This window comes from Giraffa tippelskirchi, chromosome 7 (genome assembly GCF_054371585.1).
Source record: "Giraffa tippelskirchi isolate mGirTip1 chromosome 7, T2T-mGirTip1v1.2.pri, whole genome shotgun sequence".
Lineage (NCBI taxonomy): Eukaryota > Metazoa > Chordata > Mammalia > Artiodactyla > Giraffidae > Giraffa > Giraffa tippelskirchi.
In genome coordinates this window covers 46,460,749-46,480,238 of record NC_137281.1, presented here as the reverse complement: position 1 = coordinate 46,480,238, position 19,490 = coordinate 46,460,749, and the positions used below count along the sequence as shown (strand labels likewise).

Genomic DNA, 19,490 nt, shown 5'->3' with positions numbered 1-19,490 from the left:
TGAGGAATTTTAGTCTGTAGTTTTCTTGTACTTTTTTCTGTCTTTCATATTAAGGGATCATAAAATTAGTTGGGAGGTGTTCCCTCTTTTATTTTCTAGTGAAGATTGTATATAGTTGGTGTTATGTATTTTATAGAATTTCTACTGAACTGTCAGGCCTAGTGGTTTCTTTTTTTATATTTTTTGGAAGGTTTTAACTATGAATTTAGTTTCTCTAATAGTTATAGACTATTCAGGTCATCTCTTGCATTTGGGGTGAGTTTTGGTAGATTGTGGTTTTTGAGAAATTGAATACTTTATGCATGGAGTTTTTCACAATATTCCCTTGTTGACCTTTTAATGTCTGCTTAGTATAAAGTGATATCCTTCTCACAACACATATTGATAATTTGTCTCTTCTATTTATTTTTTTCTTTGTTGTTCTTGCTAGAATTTTATCCATTTTTAAAATTTCTTTTAAATTCATTTCAGAATTCCTTGTTTTTTCTCTATTTCTTTTCTCTTTTCAGTTTTAATTGGTTTCAGTTTTTATCTTTATTGTTTCTTTTCTTCTGCTTGCTTTTGACTTGCTTTTCTTTTTTTCTAGTTTCTTAAGGTAAAACTTTAGGTTATTGATTTGAGACTCCCTTTTTTCTAACATATGCATTTAAAGATATGAACTTCCATCTAAACGTTGCTTTAGCTTTGGTGGTTTAGTTGCTAAGTAGTGTCTGACTCTTGCAACACCATGAACTGTAGCCCACCAGGCTCCTCTGTCCATGGAATTTTCCAGGCAAGAATGCTGGAATGGGTTGCCATTTCCTTCTCCAAGGGATCTTCCCAACCCAGAGATCGAACCCATGACTCCTGCATTGCAGGTGAATTCTTTACCACTGAGCCACCAGGGAAGCCTTACCTCTGAAATTTTGATATGTTGTGTTTTAATATTCATTATGTTCAAAATATTTTCTAATTTCTCTTAGAACTTTTTCTTTGACTGATGGTTAAGTTAGAAGTATGTTGTTTATTTTCCAAGTTTTAAATTTTTTTCTTTTATTGATTTCTAACTTAATTCCACTGCAGTCAGAAGACATACTTGGTATTATTTCAGTTTTTATAAATTTGTTGAGATGTGTTTTATGACTTAGAATGTGGTCTTTCTTGGTGACTGTTCTGGTGCACTTGAACAGTGTGTATTCTGCTGATTTTGATTGGGGTAAATGTCCCTTAGATGAAAATGGTTGATGGTGTTGTTCAGGTCTCTCTCATATCTGTGCTGGTTTTCTGACTACGAGTTCTAGCACCACATGAGGAGTGTTGAATTCCCGAGCCATAATTGTTTGTCTGTTTCTCCTGTCAGTCATGCACAGCTTGTGGGATTTTAGTTCCCTGACCATGGATCAAACCCAGGCCCACAGGAGTAAGAGTGCAGAACCCCAGCCCCTGGACCCCCAGGGAATTCTCTCATATTGGTCTTTTGTTTTGTGCACTTTGAAAGTCTGTTGCTTGGTGAATACATATTTATAATTGCTCTGCCTTCTTGGTGAATTGACTTTTATCATCATGTAAGGCCTTCAATAAACAATGCAAAGAAATAGTGGAAAACAATAGAACGGGAAAGACTAGAGGCTTTTCAAGAAAACTGGAGATACCAAGGGAACATTTCATGCAAGGATGGGAACAATAAAGGATAGAAACAGTATGGACCTAAAGAAGGAGAAGAGATTAAGAAGAGGTGGCAAGAATACACAGAAGAACTATAGAAAAAAAGGTCTTAATGACCTGGATAACCACGATGGTGTGGTCACTTACCTAGAGCCAGACATCGTGGAATGTGAAGTCAGTGGGCCTTAGGAAGCATTTTTACAAACAAAGCTAGTGGAGGTGATGGAATTCCACCTGAACTATTTAAAATCCTAAAAGATGATGCTGTTAAAAGTGCTGTGCTCAATATGCCAGCAAATTTGGAAAACTCAGCAGTGGCCACAGGACTGGAAAAGGTCGATTTTCATTCTAATCCAAAGAAGAGCAGTGCCAAAGAATGTTTAAACTACTGTACAGTTGCATTCATTTCACGTGCTAGTAAGGTAATGCTCAGAATCCTTCCAGTTAGGCTTAAGTAGTACATGAACTGAGAATTTCCAGGTGTACAAGCTGGGTTTAGAAAAGGCAGAAGAACCAGAGATCAAATTGTCAACATTTGTTGGATCATAGAGAAGGCAAGAGAATTGCATAAAAACATCTGCTTCACTGACTACACAAAAGCTTTTGACTGTATGGATCACAACAAACTGTGGAAAATTTTTAAAGAAGTAGGAATCTTTTAAACAGACCACCTTACCTGTCTCCTGAGAAGCCTGTATGCAGGTCAAGAAACAACAGTTAGAACCAGACCTGGAGCAACTGAGTGGTTCAAAACTGGGAAAGGAATACAACAAGGCTGTATGCTGTCACCCTGCTTATTTAACTTATATGCAGAGTACATCATATTAAATGCCAGGCTGGATGAATCACAAGCTGGAATCAAGATTGCCAGGAGAAATATCAACAGTCTCATATATGTGTATGATACCACTCTAATGGCAGAAAGTGAAGAGGAACTAAAGAGCCTCTTGATGAAGGTGAAAGAGGGGAGTGAAAAAGCCCGCTTAAAACTCAGCGGTTATGAGGTTACGGCATCTGATCCCATCACTTCATGGCAAATATAAGGGGGAAAAGTGGAAGCACTGACAGATTTTCTTTCCTTGGGCTCCAAAATCACTGCAGATGGTGATTGCAGCCATGATATTCAAAGACGCTTGCTCCTTGGAAGGAAAGCTGTGACAGACCTAGACTGGGTGTTAAAGAGCAGAGACATCACTTTGCTGACAAAGGTCATCCATTTAGTCAAAGCTATGGTTTTTCCAGCAGTCATGTATGGATGTGAGAGGCCATAAAGAAGGCTGAGCGCTAAAGAATTGATGCTTTCAAATTGTGGTGCTGGAGAAGACTAATGAGAGTCCCTTGGACTGCAAGGAGATCAAACCAGTCAATCGTAAGGGAAATCAATCCTTAAGATTCACTGGAAGGACTAATGCTAAAGCTAAAGCTCCAATGCTTTGGCCACATGATACGAAGAGTCGAATTATCGGAAAAGACCCTGATGCTGGGAAAGACTGAAGGCAAAAGGAGAAGGGGGCAGCAGAAGATGAGATGGTTAGATATTATCACTGACTTAATGGACGTGAATTTGAGCAAACTCCTGGAGATAGTGGAGGACAGAAGAGCCTGGCATTCTGCAGTCTATGGGGTCGCAAGAGTTGGACACGACTTAGTGACTGAACAACCAGGAAGCTGCAGGTAACAGTCTGCTGTTAAGTTCATTTTGTTTGTGTTAATATAGACTCCTCCTGATCTATGGCTTGGTTTCTTCTGATTGATGACTGCATGGTGTATATTGTTCCATCCCTTTGCTCCTAACCTGCCATATAACTGTATTTGAAGTGAGTTTCTTATAGATAGCACTTGTGTGTGTTAGTCGCTCAGTCATGTCTGACTCTTTGTGACCCCAAAGACTGTAACCCACCAGGCTCCTTTGTCCATGGAATTCTCCAGGCCAGAATACTGGAGTGGGTTGCCATGCCCTCCTCCAGGAGATCTTCCCGACCCAGGGATTGAACCAGGTTCTCCTGCATTGCAGGCAGATTCTTTACCTTCTGAGTCACCAAGGAAGCCCTGTAGATAGCACATAGTTGGATCATGTATATCTTTTAATCTGATTTGAAGTTTGTTTTCTAATTGTTATATTTAGACCATGTGTAGACCATGTACATTTAATGTGACTGCTAATATGTTTGAAATTAAGCCTCTCGTTTGTTATTTGCTTACCATTCTGGCCCTCAGTTTCTCATTGCTTGACTTTCCTCCAACTGCCCTGTTTGGGGTCATTTTTTTTAGTATTTCATTTTAATTTGTCTGCTGAGTTTTTGAACATACATCTTACAGTTTTTAGTAATTGGTCTAAGGACTACAAAATACATGCTTCACTGTTTGAGATCTACTTAGACTCAACATTGTGACACTTCCAGCAGGACACAGAACTCCTACTACTGCCAAAGAAAAGGTAATCATCGCTCATGTTAAGTGCTGAGGCTGATGAGGACCCACATGATGGCCATAGGGACCCCTTGTGGGATATGCAGAAGGGAGAGAGACTGGGCTCGGCCCTGAAAAGAGCATCAGCAAGAGGGGATGACAGCCAAGGAGCAGTGGGGGTCACTGGATGGAAGTTTACAAAGAGGAAACCTCATGGGTCAGGGGGATCCTGGCTAAACAGGATCCTAACAGGATTTGTGCTGAAGGCGGGCCGGGTGGGTGGTCAGCCATCACCAGCAAGGTGGCAGGGGATGAGGAACCAGACAGATAGGAGGGTGAGCAGATATCCAAGTGGAGGGGCCTCTCACTAAACTGACTTAGCTGAGTTCTTGCTAAAACTGGCTTCCATAGGAAGTACACTTTAGCTCAGTTGGTAAAGAATCCGCCTGCAATGCAGGAGACCCTGGTTCTATTCCTGGGTCGGGAAGATCTGCTGGAAAAGGGTTAGGCTACCCACTCCAGTATTCTTGAGCTTCCTTTGTGGCTCAGCTGGTAAAGAATCCGCCTGCAATGCAGGAGAACTTGGGTTCGATCCCTGGGTTGGGAAGATCCCCTGGAGAAGGGAAAGGCTACCCACACCAGTATTCTGCTCTGGAGAATTCCATGGACTGTATAGTCCATGGGGTCGCAAAGCGTCGGACACAACTGAATAACTTTCACTTTCACACTGATGGGCCTAAGAGAGGTTTAGGAGGCTGACCACAGCTGAGTGGAGCAGAGGGTCTTTGTCACACCACATGGGTCACTGTGCCCTCTCCCTTTTAGGTTGTCGTTGTCATACATAATGGCCTCGTATATGACAAGCTTCCTTAGACAGTGGTACAGTTTTTCAGTGGTCAACATTCATAAGGAAAAGAAGAGTCAGTTTTACTAACCAAATATTTACCAATTCTGTTGCTTTTCCTTTACTTCTGATCTTCCAGGTTCATTCTGACTGAGGAATTTTGTAGTAACTTTTCTAGGTCAGGTCTGCTGATGACAGATTCTTTTATTTCTTTCTTCATCTAAGACTGTCTTTACTTTGTCTTCATTCTTGAAAATTATTTTCACTGGATTTGGAATTCTGGGTTGACAATTATTTCAATGCCTAAAACATGTTATTCTGGTTTTTTTTTTTTCTTCTGGTCTCCATTGTTTCCACAGAGAAGTCAGTAGTTGTTTGAATGCCTCAAAGTTATGCCCTGATGTCAAGAGTTTTGTCTTTCTTTTTAGTTTTCAGTGATTGGATTATGATATGTCTTGGCTTGTATTTCTTTGGGCTTGTTTGGGGCTCATGGAGCTTCTTGAGTCTTGAATCTTGAGCTTCTTGAATACATTATGTATTTCACCAAACTTGAGGGATTTTAAGCCAAATTTTATCAAATATCTTTGTGTCCCTAGCTTCTCCTCTTCTGGGAATCCAATATCATGACTGTTAGCCCTTGTGATACTGGTCTTGGCTTCTCATTACTTGGCTACTCATTTCCTGTAGTTTTTTCTCCTGTTCAGGTTGAGTAATATCTATTGCTGTATCTTCAGGTTCTACAGTTCTTTCCTTTGTGCTCTCCCTTTTGCTACTGAGCCCATTCAGTGTTAGTGTTAGTCACTTAGTCTTGTCCAACTCTTTGTGACCCCATGTACTGTAGTCCACCAGCCTCCTCTGTCCATGGGATTTCCCAGGCAAGAATACTGGAGTGGGTTGCCATTTCCTTCTCCAAGGGATTTTCCGGACCCAGGGATTGAACCCGGGTCTCCAACATTGCAGGCAGCTTCTTTGCCATCTGAGCCACCAGGGAGCCCATTCAGTAAGTTTTCCTTATTTCTGTTGTTGTAGTTTTAGTTCTAAAATTTCCATTTGGTTCTGCCCTATGTCTTTTATTTCTCTGCTGAGACTTTGAATTCCCACCTGTTTGCAGTGTTTGCCCTTACCTATTGGAGCATGTTGATAATCTGTGCTTTAGCATCTTTCTTAGGCACACCCAGCACCTGTGCCATCTGGTGCTTTCCCATTACTGATGCCCTTTTCCCTTAAGAGTTGGCACTTTCTTGGCATTTCACCTGCTGAGTTAATTTTGTATTGTGTCTTGGACACTCTGAGTATTGTGTTATGAGACTGTATCTTGTTCACGTCCAGTGGAGAGGTCGGTATTTTTCTGTTACTGTTATCTAGTTGGTCTAAGTCTGCAACCTGCAATCTCTGGGGTCGGTTTCCATGTCAGTTTCATTTTCATGGCCTCTGCTTTACCTGCAGACGTGGCACCCCGTGGCCAGGCCAACGTTAGCAGTGCAGTAGATGAAGGATGGAGGTGGGAAAGATGGTGAAATTCAGATAAAGTCTGTGGTGTAATTGAAAAAACAAACACCTCCTCTGAGCAGGCTGGATGGCAGAAGCCCCACTGGCCCAGAACACACAGCCCAGTCCCCCTGGGTGACATCACTCCTATGTGGGAGCCAGGCTGTGGTGAGAGTCCCCTCACTGTCCAACCGCTGTGTCAGTCCCAGGGGCATTCAGCTTTCCATCCAGGCCTCAGACAACTTAGACAATTTTACAGCACATTTCCAAGGGTCTCTTTTCTTTAAAGTAGGGGGATGTTCTCCCCCCTGAAAAGTTCATCCCAGGTGGGAGCTGATGAGCTGAGCAGGGTTGTCCGGGGCACTTGGTCTCATGGGTCTTGGTTACGTTGCTGTCAGCTGAGCTGTGAGCGCAGAGCCAGCAAGGCCCCACTGAATATGGTTACGCCTTTGCTCTGTCCTTTTCCAGCATTGCAGACCCTGACTCCATGTCTTAGAACACCCAGCCCTTTTCTGCCCTCACCATGCCCACAGTGGGGAGACTCGGGTTCCTGCTCATGACCGCCTGGCTCTCCTAGGTGCCCGGCTCCTTCCCCCCGTAGCTGGCTGCCACATGGGCCCCCTTCCCGCCCTGCGAAGCCACCAACCTCGAGCTCTTCCCAGCAGCCATGGCAGGTGTGGGCAGCTGCCCACTTTTCCCATGTCCGAGGTCGGTCTAAGAGACACTCTGAAGACAGTTTCACAGGAGCGTGGCCCTCAGAAGTGGATCAACAGGCCAATCGGGCCGGGCTGTGAGCTTTGAGGCAGGGTGGGCACAGAGGCCTCGGGCGGCGTTTCTGAGGGGTGCATGGAAAGCTGGTTGGTGCTTCCCACCAAAGTGTCTAGTTTCAGGAGAGCGTGTGGGCCCCGGGAGGAGCCAGGGTGGTAGAGACCAGCCTGAAGGGGTGAACTCTGATGCCCACCTTTCTCTCTCACCACAGGTGACCCCAGGGTTCGAGGAGAAGGAGGGTGAACTCCTGGTCAGGGGGCCCTCCGTGTTCCGAGAATACTGGGACAAGCCGGAGGAAACGAAAGCCGCCTTCACCTCAGACGGCTGGTTCAAAACAGGTAGGCAGGTGGGTCCAGAGGGGATGAAAGGGAGCCAGTACTGCTGCACCTGGACAACCCCAGAATCCTCCCTGGAGAGGGGAAGGGGGCACTTTGCATCTTCTGTCTTTAAAGCTGCACCCCTGACACTGTACCCTAGCCCCCCGCAGCCTCTAGAAAGAAGGTCCTGAGGCTGTGAGCCTCGGGGACCAGCTTCCCCCAGCCCCGTGGCCAGACTCTGGCCCTGTCCCTCGCCCAGCTACCCTGCACGTGGTGGTCTGTCTTCTCCTCGAGGGTCAGGATTCCCCCTCCCTAGGGACCGCTGCTCTCCACAGCAGAGACCCTCCCCGCCTTCCCATCCCCACTCCCCCTGCTTCGTAACCCCTCCCCCATCCCCACAGAAGGAGTTTGCTTGCGGTTTGGTTCGATCCCCTGAAGTCTGCTCTCTGTCACCAGCCTGCACAGTGTGTGTAGCCAGAGCCTGGGGCCCTGTGCAAGGGCAGGCAGGGGTCCCCCGACATCTGCGTGCCCAGAGACTGCTCTGAGGTACCTCACCCCCCGCCCCCCGTTCCCCGTGCTCCTCTCCTTGGTCCCAGTGGTCCTGTCGAGTATGAGGCCAATTCAGCAGATACTGGGAGTGTTCAAATTTATAGCTGCATGGATTCACTGGTGTGTGCTCACACGGGACACTCCCAGCAGTTCCTGACAGCCAGGAGAGGGGCTCCAGGCATTTGTCCTTTGCTTGTTGCCTGTCTGAATTTCTAAAACTTGCATGCTGAGTATGCATTATGTCGCAATAATCTCAGTAATCTTAAAGCAATATTTTCCAAAAAGGCCTGCTCCTCTGTCTTCGTGAGACGGCCTCCAAATTAGAAACGCACCTCTTGGCAGTTCCTCTGTGGGCAGCAGAGCTGAGGAGAGAGTAATGGGCGGCCGTTAGGGCAAGTGGTTGTGTCTGGGGGTAGGAGAGGGGGTGGGTGTGCCCTTGGCCTGGTGACCCCCTGGGAACTACTCTTGGCCGAGGCACACATGTGAGTCTTCGTGGGCTCAGGCAGCGTGGGTTCTCAGGGTAGAATTCACTCTCCAGTCTGCCGCCATCGTGGGCCTCAGGTCACCGGGTGACAGAGCAGGGCCATGCGCACACCCCCCAGCAGTCCCGGGTTGCTGGGGGCCCGTCAGGTGGGGCTCGAGGGGGAAGGGGCAGATGAGAGTCCCCCAGAGCAGAGCAGAGGCCTGTGCCAGGGGCCCTGGCTGGTGCCGGCAGAGGGCTCAGTGGTTGGGCCCTGGGGCCGGGGCAGCTGTTCACGCACTCCAGCTTCCCTTTGTAAACGTTGAATTCGTACAGGCTGGCTTAGTGGCAACAAGATTACTGCTGCCCTTCAAATGCAGGGTTTAAGAAATATAACTTTAGGCTCATCCTGCTTTTGTGTGTCCCTCCTGGACCCCTCTGAGCATCCTGACTTGGAAATCTGACTTCTTTGTGGCCATCTTCCTTTATTTTTAAACTCACCTAAAGAGCTGCAGTCTTTTTCTTTAAAAGCACGGGAACCAAAGCCCTGTGGACTTTGCCAGTAGCAGGGCTCGTGCACGCCAGGCCGGCAGCATGCAAAGTGAGGGGCAGTCAGCATAACACGTCTCAGTCCCTGGTCGTGATGAATATTTCAGTTGAAAGGAATAGCATGCATTAATTATCGTAAAGAGATGTCTTTAGGAGAAAATGATTTTGAAATTCAGTTTAATTTCATTGTAATGCGCAGCAAACAGGAAGGGAGTCTGTGTGTTTAATTGGCTCTCGGGGGTGAGGCCTGGAAGCCGCGTGCCTTTGTCACAGGCCATTAGTGATACAGGCTGCATAATGTGCACGGCAATCAGCTCACAGCTGCTGCTCCTGCGGGGCAAGCGAGCGGGATATTAAGTAGAAATCAGGATGAATTAAACTTAACCCTTTCCCCGACGAGCCCTCCTGCTGCACACATTCTGGCCCGAGCTGCAGGGGGCTGCATCCGGGGCTTCTCAGAGGATGAGGGGAGAGAGGCCCCCTTCCCCGACCTGCACAGAGCCCAGTTTCCATCGCCGGGAGCTCCCTGCCAGCCCCTGGGGTCCTGGCTGCTGCTCAGGCAGGAAATCAGAGCCCTCCCTCCTGGAGCGCCCCCGCTGGTGGCCCTAACTGCGTCCCACCTTCCACACGTACGTGCACACAGGCCCGGTGCTGGCCCCCAGGTGGAGAAACGGTGATGCCAGAACTCCCTCCTCAGGGCTTTACACTGACCCTGCGGTCAAAGACGAGGATGCGGGACGGACGGATGTAAGGACACAGAATGGAGCTAAAGATAGAGATGTGGACACAGACAACCAGGAACAGAGATGATGACCGGGACAGAGCTGAGGACAGGGGACAGACATGGGGACACGGCACGTATATGGGGATACAGAGCTGAGCCGAGCCAGCACAGCAATCCTCCTGCCCTCTGGACGTGGTAGAGCAACTGGCAACTGAACAAGGAAACAAATGGCACTTCTGCCTTATTCTAGAGAAGATCTCCTGGGGCTTCTCTGGTGGCCCAGGGGTAAAGAATCTGCCTGCCAGTGGAGACGCGGGTCCATCCCTGACCTGGGAGGATCCCACAAGCCATGGAGGAACTGAGCCCATGCAACACAACCACTGAGCCCATGTGCCCTAGAGCCCAGGCTCTGCAGTAAGAGAAGCCACCACAGTGAGAGGTCAACTCGCTCGCCAAAACTAGAGAAAAGCCTGTGCGCCAGTGAAGACCCAGCACAGCCAAAGTTAAGTTAAACATATGAAAAAAGAGACAAAGTCTCTACCCTTTAAAGGTCTCCTCACATAGTTTGTTGTTAGAAAGTGACATAGGAGATGGAACATCCCTGATGATAAATCCACACATTTGTAGAAGAAACTCAGGTAACTGGGGAAGGGTGTGTAAGAAGCCCACCAGAATGTAACAGGGTACCTTGGCACTGAGTTGATGATCGCTTTTTCTTCTGTTAGCAAGCACACAATGATATTATCAGAGAAAAACTTTAAAGGGTATTTATTTATCTAAGAAAGAAGATTCACCAGCAGAAAACAGAAGGGAGCCGTTCCGTGGCCCTGCGCACACTCAGCTGAGCGTGGGGTCTGCTGAGAGGTTGGGGAGCCTGGGACATGAGGGCTGACCCAGGCTGAGAGCGTGGCCCCCTGCACCCAGAGCCCAGGAGGAAAATAAGGCCACAGGCAGGTGGAGGGGACGTGCGGTCAGCCATAAAAATGCGGAAACTGTTTCACTTCCCAGTGGTGAAAGGCAAGTATGGAGACAGACTCCATCCACCAAACTAGCAGAGGCTCTTCCGGAGCCAATGCTTGGTGCTGCGAGACGGGTGCTTGGCTCCCACAGGCGGGATGTGTGTGAGGAGGGCTCCTGGGAATCCATTCACAGACAGAGGTATAGGCTCCGATGTTTATAGACCCCTCGTTTGGTGCTGGGTTCATGGGCGCCTTGGGTGCATCCAACCTGGAGAGGATCGTGAGCCTTCTGCACCCATGGCCCGAGTGATCCTGGCTTCAGGGAGCCCTGCTGGCGGGTGCCACATACATGTGTCCGCAGGCGTGCGCGGCCGTCACACACGGGTTTGTGCACCATGCGCAGGACACTAGCTGCTGTCTCTGCATGATTCCCTCTGGTCCTTTGTTTTCTCTTCGCAGAATTTCCTGGGTGAGCTCCATTCTCCACCACCACAGGTGAGGGTGAGATGCTCTCAGGTGTCTGAGACAAAGGCCCGCCTGCCTGGCATTCACCCTGCGCCAGGCTCACCTGCCCGGTGCTCACCTGGTGCACACTGAGCTCTGACACATTTCTTCCATAACCCGTGCATCTATTGTGACCAATAACAGTCAGCAATCAGTCAGCGTATTGAAAAGAGAGGGTTTCTTGTTAGGATGTGACAGCGCGTGTAGCTGGAGGATGTCAACCCCCAGCAGGGCCCTCTAGACACCCAGGACGCGCGATGCGGGCAGGCTGCTGACCCAGTGGCCCCCGCCACCCCGTGGGGCACAGCCTGTGCAGCGGGCTGTGGTGCTGCCTGGCAGCCATCCCTTTGTGTGGGCTTTACTTTGTGTCTTGCGTGAAACCCTTTGTTCCCCAGTGGTTGCCGAGATCTGCTTCTCGGTGTTCTTCTGGCACACCCCGCTTTGCTTCACCTGGCACGGCTTCTGTGCAAACGGCGGGTCCCACCCGATCTTGCTCCTGCTGGGTCTCTGTGCTGCCCTTTGGCCTCCATGTCTGCCCAGGCCAGCCCAGGCCTCTGGGCAGAGGGTCCTTTTTTTCATCAAGGTCCCATACGGGCAGCCGGGAGACTCCAGCTGTCTGTCAGGTTTGGGGAGGAGCCCTCATACCCCAGCTGTGTCCATGCTGGCGGCTGAAGGCCGCTCAGGGACTGCCAGATACTCGCGGACACACTGTTCAGGGCTTCCTGAGCTGGGATGCTGGTCTATCCAGTCCCCCCAAGACATCCCCCAGTGCTCCCCCTCCCCCACACCAGCATACAGCTCCCACCCTTCCTCCTCGCCACCTCCTTTCTCCAGGGACACGTCTGTCCCTGCACCCCTGTGTCGTCCTCCTCGGCTCGGCCGTGTTCCCAGGAGCCTCTGAAGCCAGGCAGCAGCAGGTGCACTCTGGAGAGCTGTGTCCACTGGCATACTCATCTGGCCGGGCCGGGCACAGAGCTCTAGTGTCCAGCTTCCGGGGCACTGCTGGCCGCAGCCGTGTTGCTCCTGGTGCATCGTGACCTTTCTCCTCTCTCATGTTCCTTTGCCCTGGGAGCCCTTTGATCGACAAGCCCCCTGCCTCCGGGGCTCTGACTGTCCTCGTCTCGCCAGTGCGCTTGATGGCCAATGTTCTTCTCTCCGATGTCCAGCGGGGGTCGGGGGCTGAGAGCAGGAGGCAGAGTTGGGGAGGCCCCTGGTCTCCGTGCTGCCGTCCACCCCCTCTGTCCCCAGAGCATGAGCGGTTGCCATGCACTGAGGGCCAGTGCCCCTGCTCCCTGCTCTCAGCCGTCCTCTGCACCTCCCCCAGGGCACCTGCCAGCCCGGCTGTAAATGGCCCACAGAGTCTGTCTACCTGCCTTCTAGCTGCCAGTTTTCTCACCAACACGCCCTCTCCTGCCCCCTCTGCATAGCTTTTGTGCCTTAAAAAAAACAGTTGCTGTTGACTTTATTCCAAGAGGGAGGGATCCGAGCTGTGTGTTGAGGCAGACCCCGCTCAGGGGAGATGTCGCATGTCTGTTTTCCTTCTCCTGTCCTCCCTGGCCTCCTGCTCAGCCACGCTGAGGGGCGCAGACCCACTGGGACCTTCTGCCTCCATCCTTATGTCCTGTGTCCATCCGTCTATCTCAAATCTCCATCTTCCTCCCTCTTATGAGGACGTTGTGACCAATTTGAAGCCACTGGGTAATCGAGGACTGCCGTGACATATGTCCTTACTTCCTGCCTGACGGTGACCCCAGGGAGTAGCAGGGCCTCCCGCCGGCCTTTCCTCACTCAGCACACAGACCGGGGACCTCCCCCAGTACGGCGTCCGTGTGTCCTCCCACCAGCCCTGCCGTCTCAGGGCTGGCTTTGCTCAAAGACCCTAGTCTCACTGCTCTTCGTGTGGCTGGAGGAGGTCAGTAAGTGAATCACCTGGTATGCAGGGCGGGGGCGGGGGGCAGCTGGTGAGGCTGTGGGAGTGACGTCTCAGCAGAGCGCTGCAGGTGGGCGGTGGGTGTGAGCGCCCCCAGGTGAGAGGCATGGCTGGGGGTCTGCCTGAGGGCGTGGGTGCTGCCGTTGGGAGCTCTCGCCCTGGGTTAAGTTGACATTCAGAGCAAAGAGGGTGCAGGTGTCTTGGCCAGGGACCCTCAGCCTTGGTGTGAGCATTGGGGGTGTCCCTGGCAGGAACAGGTGTGGGACGCGGAGCCTAGGGCGGGGCAGTGACCCCCACACCGCTGGGTCTCTGGCAGGCGGAGGCCAGTGGGAGTTGGGTCTGGAAGCCGTGGGAGGGACCACCTTGGGCAGGGGCAACTGAGGTGGCTGGAGCTGGTGTTCAGGGGTGGAGAAGCCGTCCATGTGGAGGGAATGCAGCCAGAGTCAGAGCCGCACAGGAGGGGCCCTGTGGGCCTTGGGGGACGGGGCACCCTGTGTCCTGTCCCTGCAACCTGCCTGTCACTCCTGTCACACACGTCCTTCCCCACCATCCACCTACCCATCACGCATCCAGGGACCGTGGTGGCTCCCAGGGCCTCCCCTTCATCCTGCTTCGTGTTGGGCAGGAGGGCCCCCACCTCAGGAGCCCAGCTCCCGCCGTGGCCAGCCGGGCACAGCCATCCATCTTGTTTAATAGGCTGGGGCGCCCCGCGCGGCTGGGCTCCAGGAGAGCGAGCTGATGGATGGGCCTCCTGCGTTGGACGGCAACGTATCATGAAATATTGATTTATTCCAGCTAATCACCCGCGTGAAGTGTGTGAGAGCAGACGGTGGTGCATCATTGCGGCTCTCAGAGCATGGGCGGGCGTTCCCATGTGCACGGTCTCACACATGCATGCACACTTGTGTGAGCGCATTCACCTCAGCCCTGCTCCCCCTGTGCCCGCGATGCCCCAGCGGGCATGTGCCCCGTGCCCTTGCTGGGGTGGGAAGCACCCGCACTGAGCATGGCGGGGGGGGTCCCTTCCTCCTGCCAGATCCTCCACATGACACCACGTGTGGCCCACGCCCTGTCAGGAAGGGTGTGCCCTGATGCCCACGCCAGGCCCTTCTGTGGCTGGAACCCAGGAAGGCCCCGTGGGTTGTATCTCCTGCCTCTGTGGTCCTGGGAAGCCGTGGGCTATTTCACAATGGTCCTTGTGGGATGTGGCCGCAGAAGCGTCTGTGTGGGTATCACGCAAGGCCCTAGCTCTCCACGTGGCACTGGCCGCCTTGTTCCAGAGAGATGTAGACGCCCCGAGACACCGGGCCACACTCAACCAGCTGACCCAGGCCTCTCCCCAGGTGACACGGCAGTGTTCAAGGAAGGCAGCTACTGGATCCGCGGCCGCACCTCTGTGGATATCATCAAGAGCGGCGGCTACAAGGTCAGCGCCCTAGAGGTGGAGCAGCTCCTGCTGGCCCATCCCAGCATCACGGGTGAGTGGCCCTGTGACCCTGCCCTTCAGCTGACACAGCTGCCCTCGGCTTCCCGGGCCATCTTGGGACCGGTCCAGATGCAGCTTCCTGTGTGTGTATCGGGGCATACCATCAGGTCCTCCGCTCCCCTCGCTGCACCCCGCTCAGGTCCAGGCTGGCCAGTGCAGGCTGTGACCCCATGGTCAGGAGTGGTGGTGTCTCGGGCTGTCCTGACACCCCAGGGGTGCCCTGTGCCCCCGTTTCTGGCCACTTGGGCTTCTCTGGGTCCTTCCTGCAGCCTTCGGTGCTTGTCCTCATGTGTCCTGAGATCCCTCCCTCTGCTTCCTCCACAGACGTGGCTGTGATTGGAGTTCCAGATATGACATGGGGCCAGCGGGTCACTGCAGTGGTGACCCTTCAAGAGGGCCACTCTCTGTCCCACCGGGAGCTCAAGGAGTGGGCCAGGTGAGGGCTGAGCTATGTGGTCCTTATAGGAGCTGCCCCCACATACACAGACATAAGGTGTGAAGATAGTCCTTAAGGACCTGCCCCTTCCCCCACACATACACATGCGAGGCATAAAGGACCCCAAGAAGGCTGCATAGTGATGGCAGGAGCAGATGTAGGACCCTGACCCCTAACTCAGGTCTGAGCTTCCGAGACAGGTTCTGAGGCAGATGGGGTCACATGTGAGCGCATGCATCCTCTCCTGGGTGTAGGAGGGACCTTGTCAGGGAAGGTCCATTCGCAGAGCCCAGCTCAGAGGACCCTGGGGCAGGCTGGGCAGGCTGAGCAGGCTGGGGGCACCGCTGAGCTTGGGGCATCGCAGGGGCCTGTGGGTGCTGGCTCGGAGAGAAGCTGTTAGTTCCGTCCCCAGGTTCTTTATTTTAGATGTAGGAGGTTCCTCTCTCTCCCCTCCCCACCCCACCCCCGCTTCTGCCGCCTCCTCTGAAGACACTGAAGATACTTGTGGCTCTCCCCGCTGGGTCTCAGGAGCAGTCGGAGTCCTTGTTTATCGGGCAGCACAGCTGGGCCATTAGATTCCCCTGGATATGCAGAATCACAGCTGGAACGTTATAGTTTCACAAAGGCGTGACCAGGATTCTAGTTGGCTTTGCTGCTTTGGTTAAACAGTTGCTTTGTTAAAAGGCAGAGCTCCCCATCCTGTGCTGAGAGCTGGTCTCCTGGCAGGTCTTCCTGCGTTAGAGCTGCTCCTTGTTGCCCCAGGCTCCCGGGCCAGGTCTGCTGCCTGCAGAGAGCTTGGGGTCCTGGGAGATGCTCCCCGCAGGGTGGGCCTGGGGTGGCTGGCACCCTGGGCTTTGTGTCCTCAAACGGGGTGGCCACGGACAGTGACCCCATGACCGTCCACCCCGTGGAGGGAGGGCAAAGGTCCCCCTCTCAGAGGGCAGGGCCTGCTCCAGATCTGTCTGCACCCCTGGTGGGGGAGTATGTAGGAGGAGCCTCACTCCAGTCCTTCTTGACACTGTCTCAGTGAAGCTGCTGTTTTTATGTCATATTTGTTGCCATATAGGGGTGTTTTTTAAAGGTTATTTTAAAATAATGTTTTCCCTTCCGCTGCAGTTTTTTCGTTGCTGAAGATTCTTGCTTCACAGTCTGTCTGCCCCCCAGTAAAGGTCTGTCCTGCCCCTCCCCCAGACCGCTGTGCTCCTAGCAGAGTAGGGGGAAGCTGGCAGCCCCCCCCTCCCCAGCTCAGGCACTGCAACACTAGGGGTGAGTGCGGCTTGGGGCTGGGCAGCAGCGCCACATTGCCTGGTCTGGACATGGCCCGTCTACCACACAGTCCAGTTGCAGAGGCCCATGTGGGGCTTACACCCCCGGGGTGGGGGCGGTAAGGGGTAGGTCAGGAATCCGGTGCCCAGATGGAGCTCTGCGGGATCAGGTCTCGAGCAGGGGCCTAGCGATGGGGTTTTCCCTGCAGGGAAGCTCTGGAACAAACAGCTCAGCTCTGGGGGGTTCCCAGTCAGGTCACACTCTGCCCTGACCGGTTGCTCCCAGACCACCTGCTGAGCTGATGCTCTCCAGAGGAGAACAGACCCGGCAAGCCCACAGGCTTAGACTGCGCCCCCTCCATGCCTGCAACTTCTGTTGCGTTTTGGTGACTATGGGTTGGGGTTCGGGCTGCGCGTCCTGCCTCTGTTGCCCGCCTGCCCCAGGCAGCACCTGTGCTTCTGCTGGTCTCTTACAAAGGGGCCCATGTGTGGCCATGGCAGAGGGAGCTCTGCTTGGGATAGCCACCGGTGCCTGCAGCCTCGGTATGGGGTCCAGAGCTGCCCGGGGCTGGGACACCAGGGGGCTGTTCACAGGAGGACGCCTCTTCCAGTGAGGTCCCACTCACTCTGTGGACGTCGGCTCTGGTGTGGGAGGGGCAGTGCTGGCTGGTGTGCATGCATGGTCAGGACACCCAGGGGTGTGCGAGGTGCCAACCACCCCCCTCCAGTAACCCCCCACTGGAGAAAGGTGCCAACCATCCCCACGGCCCCTGCATTCAAGCCCCTTGTCTTTGCAGAGGTGTCCTGGCCCCGTACGCGGTGCCCTCGGAGCTGCTGCTGGTGGAGGAGATCCCGCGGAATCAGATGGGGAAGGTCAACAAGCGAGACCTCATCCAGCAGCTTTACCCACACGAGAAGGGTGCCCCCGAGGCTGGGCACCAGTGAGCCAGCCTCCCGCGCGGCCAGAATGAAACCACCGTAAACCCTGCAACAGCATTGTGGCCACAGCCACACCCCACAGTTCCATATGCTCAGCACCCCTGGCCCCCGGGTCCCTGCGTGTCCAGAGGTGTCTCAGGGAAGCCGGTCTCCCTGGAAACTCAATAAAGGCCTCGCAGAGAAGCCAGTGCCTGTCCAGCGATCCTGCCTGGGCCTGTGTGGTCCCTGCCCTCGCACCGGGAGGGCGTGGTCTGCACGTGTGTGCACACTGTAGGGCAAGGTGGACGGCAGGCCTGGGTGTCCAGAGGAGGGCGTTGCCCGCAGCAAGAGCAGGTGGCTGTGGGGTGTCCAGCACCTGTGGCCCTGGCCAAGGCTCACTAGGCCTTCAGGGCCAGGGCCGTGGCTCAGGCAACCAGAGGGCAGGGAGTGCCTGACTCTTGGCCCCAGAGTGGCCACCTAGACCAGGGACGGGCTGAGGGCCAGTATTTGGGCCTCTGGGGCCGCTTGTTCCCGGTCGTGGCTGCAGCCTGGATCCCCCCGTCCTCAGGGTCCAGAGTGCTCAGTAGCCAGAGGTTGACCCCACTACTGCACCCCTGACCCTTGACCACTCCCCTCCCCTGTACTGTCCCTCTGCAAACCCCCAGTCCCCTTCGGTCTTCATCTGGACATCTCTCTTTCCTTCCCAGACTCCCACCAGCCCCTGCTGTCCAGCCCCAGGCCTCCCTCCCCTCCCCAGCCAAAGGCAGAGGTGCCCTGGGAGGCCCAGGGATCGTGGGGAGGCTGAGCGGGAACCAGGACAGAGCCGAGGCCCAAGTGGGCAGCATGTGGGGCCAGGGCCCCTGCCCCACCCTGTGCGCATGGCCCGAGACTGCCTGAGGCCAGCCCTGGGCACATCCACCTCAGCACCCTCCGGCAAGAGGCCTGTCCATGCGTGGTCACCACCTATGCAGCAGGCTGGCCTCCCCGGCTGGGCACTGACCAGTGGCCAATCCTCTTGGGCAGCACTGGACTTCTGGCTCCCGCTGTCTTCATGTCACCGGTCTTTACCTGATCCCACTGGCTGACTCTGGCTGAGGGGGCTGCGGGGGTAAGAGCTAGTCGTTGTTTATCTGCTTAGTTCTTAATTCTTACCTCTTTTTGTCCAGGAAAAACATCGGCAGGTTGGACAAGGCATGGTATCCACTCAGGAGAGTGTGAATCAGGAGTCAGTTTCAGCTGCCTAGTGATGTCACCCCTATAATTAGGTTCTTGTAAGGTTAGAGGGAGACAGAGCTGCCTTCAGCATGCCAAACCTGCCACAGACACCTGGAGATGAAGTCCCCACACACTGGCCAGGGGTCTTACTTAGGGCTCTGAGGGAGGGTGAGACTGGCCTGAGACCCCCAGGGCCAGCGGTCTCCTCGGTCGGGCTGGGCTGTCTTTGGTGACAGATTTGGGTTCTTCAGGGGTTACTGGTTTATCCAGAGTTGCTACTTCCATTTAATGACCTGAATCTTCTATAAAGCCGTTCACTTCATCCAGGTTTCAGACTTCCTGGCACAAAGTCACTCACCAGTCCTGCTAGTGCGTCTGGTTGACTCTCCTTTTTGTTGGCTCATCCTCCTCCTGGTTTCTTCTGTTTCTTTAGCATCTCTTTTCCTAGTGGCTGACTGGACCTGCCCTCACTGTCTTCACCTGGCTGTTCTAACCCCGACCTGGGTGCCTCCCTCCCCCGCCAGCTCCAAACTCTGGGTCACTTCTGCTTTGATTTTTTTTTCCTTAATTTTTAAAATTTGCTTTGTTTTTGGCTGCACTGGGTCTTCATTGCTGCATGCAGGCTTTCTCTAGTTTCGGTGAGCCAGGGCTACTCTCTAGTTGTGGTGCACGGGCTTCTCGTTGCGGGGGCTTCTCTTATTGCAGTGCACGGGCTCGAGAGCACAAACTCAGTAGTTGGGGCTCCTGGGCTTAGTTGCTCCACAGCATGTGGAATCCTCCTTTAACCAGGGATTGAGCCAATTTTTAATCACTGGACCACCAGGGAAGTCCGCTGCTTTGATTTACTCTCTTAACCCATGAGTGATGGAGCACTTCCTATGTCCACCGTTTCCCCACCAGTCTCTGCCGTGACCCTGAGAATATGGGCCACGGGGCTCCAGTGCTTTGGAATTCCTGGTACCTCCTGTGCCCCCTTTACAGCAGCAACTCCTGTCCCGTTGGGAGGCTGCTCTTCTGAGATGTTT

At 53.3% G+C, this 19,490-nt stretch overlaps 1 protein-coding gene across 6 annotated transcripts in view; it reads left to right on the top strand.

The window, feature by feature from the left end:
• ACSF3 (acyl-CoA synthetase family member 3) overlaps positions 1–17,458 on the top strand; it is a 42,023-nt gene extending 24,565 nt beyond the window's left edge. For 5 of the 6 annotated variants that reach the window (XM_081508174.1, XM_081508179.1, XM_081508177.1 and 2 more), the window contains 4 exons: positions 7,365–7,491; positions 14,489–14,623; positions 14,956–15,067; positions 17,130–17,458. In XM_081508174.1, the coding sequence (XP_081364300.1) occupies positions 7,365–7,491; positions 14,489–14,623; positions 14,956–15,067; positions 17,130–17,277 (522 nt within the window). In that variant the 3' untranslated portion in view covers positions 17,278–17,458. Of the gene's footprint in view, positions 1–7,364; positions 7,492–14,476; positions 14,624–14,955; positions 15,068–17,129 lie in introns of all 6 variants that reach the window. The other variant, XM_081508173.1, reaches the window with a different exon arrangement.
• The last annotated feature ends 2,032 nt before the right edge of the window (positions 17,459–19,490 follow it).